Raw genomic sequence first — 1,381 nt, forward strand, 5'->3', positions numbered from 1 at the left:
ATCCGAATGAAAAGTGAAGAGCTTTATAAGGCACAACACAAAATTGCATGATATGCGCGTTTTTGGGGCTCTATGTGGCGTAGCCCAAGGGACAAATCCGTGAGGTCCGTTAAGCCAAAGCAAACAATACATGGTCATGGCATGTTTCTCCTTTAAATAGATTCTACACTGTACGAATTTGGATTAGTCGAAAAATAAATTCCGAATATTAAATGATTAAATTAAAAAATAGAAGAAAAAAAAAGGGCAGATAGAACGGAGCGATTCAAAGAGACTATATGTAAGAAAAAAACAATAAAGGAGGCAGTTTTATAATAGAGGTCAAATAAGAACAGTACTAGACATACATGGCAAGTGGTAATGTTACATTTTATTCAGCCATATTTAGCCGACGCTAAAGACAAACTTGTTTCCTTCAATTAAACTTGTCCAGTTCTCTTCTCCTTCTGCTTCTTCCTTTAAATTATTTTAATCTTCTATCTTTTTCAGGTATCCTTTTTTAAAAAAAAAAAAATTCTCTCTATATATATATAAGCAAATACAAAAGCCGCAAATGTATTCTTATTAAGGTTTACTACTAAGACAAACTTACACAAAAAGTTTGGAATATAGAAAATTAAAATGGATTCTTATTCATATGCAGCTATTTCTTCTTCTTCTTCTAATTCTTCTTCCTCTAGTTCTATTCCATATTCCACATATTCACGAGAAGTAAAGAAAAATAAACCATTACCTTCATATCATTCCTCACTTCATCGAGTTCGTAAGCTCCCATTAAAACCAATGACGAAACAACCAATCGCGCCATTGCCACCAACACCTCCTAAAATCTACAGAGTCGAACCGATTAATTTCATGGAAGTTGTCCAAATGCTGACTGCAGCGCCTGAGTTTCAATCCAGCTCAAGTAATTCTAGCTCTGGCTCCGGCTCTAGTTCTAGTAATTCCAGTTCGAGACGTTTACAAGATGTGGCTCCTCCTCCACTTGATCTCTCACCAGTTTCATTGCCAAGAAATGGCAATGATATTGCTGCACAATGGCGAGAGTTCCTTCGTCCATCTTCTTCTTCCTCTAACAACAAAGTTGAATCAATTAGCGCAGCGTACAATGACTCAACAAATGAAGCACAAGAAAGATCACATGTAACGCCACGAAATCTATCAGAAAATTATTTTGGATCGTGCAGTCCGCTGGCTAATTTTCCTCTATCGCCTGCTTCTTTTGCATGGTGTTCTTCTGTTCTTCTAAGCCCTGGAACCCTTCCTTCACCAAATGCAGTTCTTTAGCTGTGTTGCCATTGCCTCAACTTAGTTGAGAGTTGTAACTTATTACACACTTTAATGTTTACAATATGGGTACTACTATATATATGTGTGTGTG

General features: G+C 36.6%; 1 protein-coding gene across 1 annotated transcript; it reads left to right on the plus strand.

The window, feature by feature from the left end:
- The first annotated feature begins 621 nt into the window (after positions 1-621).
- LOC109208429 lies at positions 622-1,287 on the plus strand. Its single transcript, XM_019371533.1, has one exon. It carries the CDS (start codon positions 622-624, stop codon positions 1,285-1,287), a length of 666 nt encoding a protein of 221 aa, XP_019227078.1.
- The last annotated feature ends 94 nt before the right edge of the window (positions 1,288-1,381 follow it).

The sequence above is a fragment of the Nicotiana attenuata genome, unplaced genomic scaffold (genome assembly GCF_001879085.1).
Source record: "Nicotiana attenuata strain UT unplaced genomic scaffold, NIATTr2, whole genome shotgun sequence".
NCBI lineage: Eukaryota > Viridiplantae > Streptophyta > Magnoliopsida > Solanales > Solanaceae > Nicotiana > Nicotiana attenuata.

What these genes read in the sequence shown, in the direction of transcription:
- LOC109208429 (XM_019371533.1), top strand. Translation starts at nt 622, where the DNA reads ATGGATTCTTATTCATATGCAGCTATTTCTTCTTCTTCTTCTAATTCT.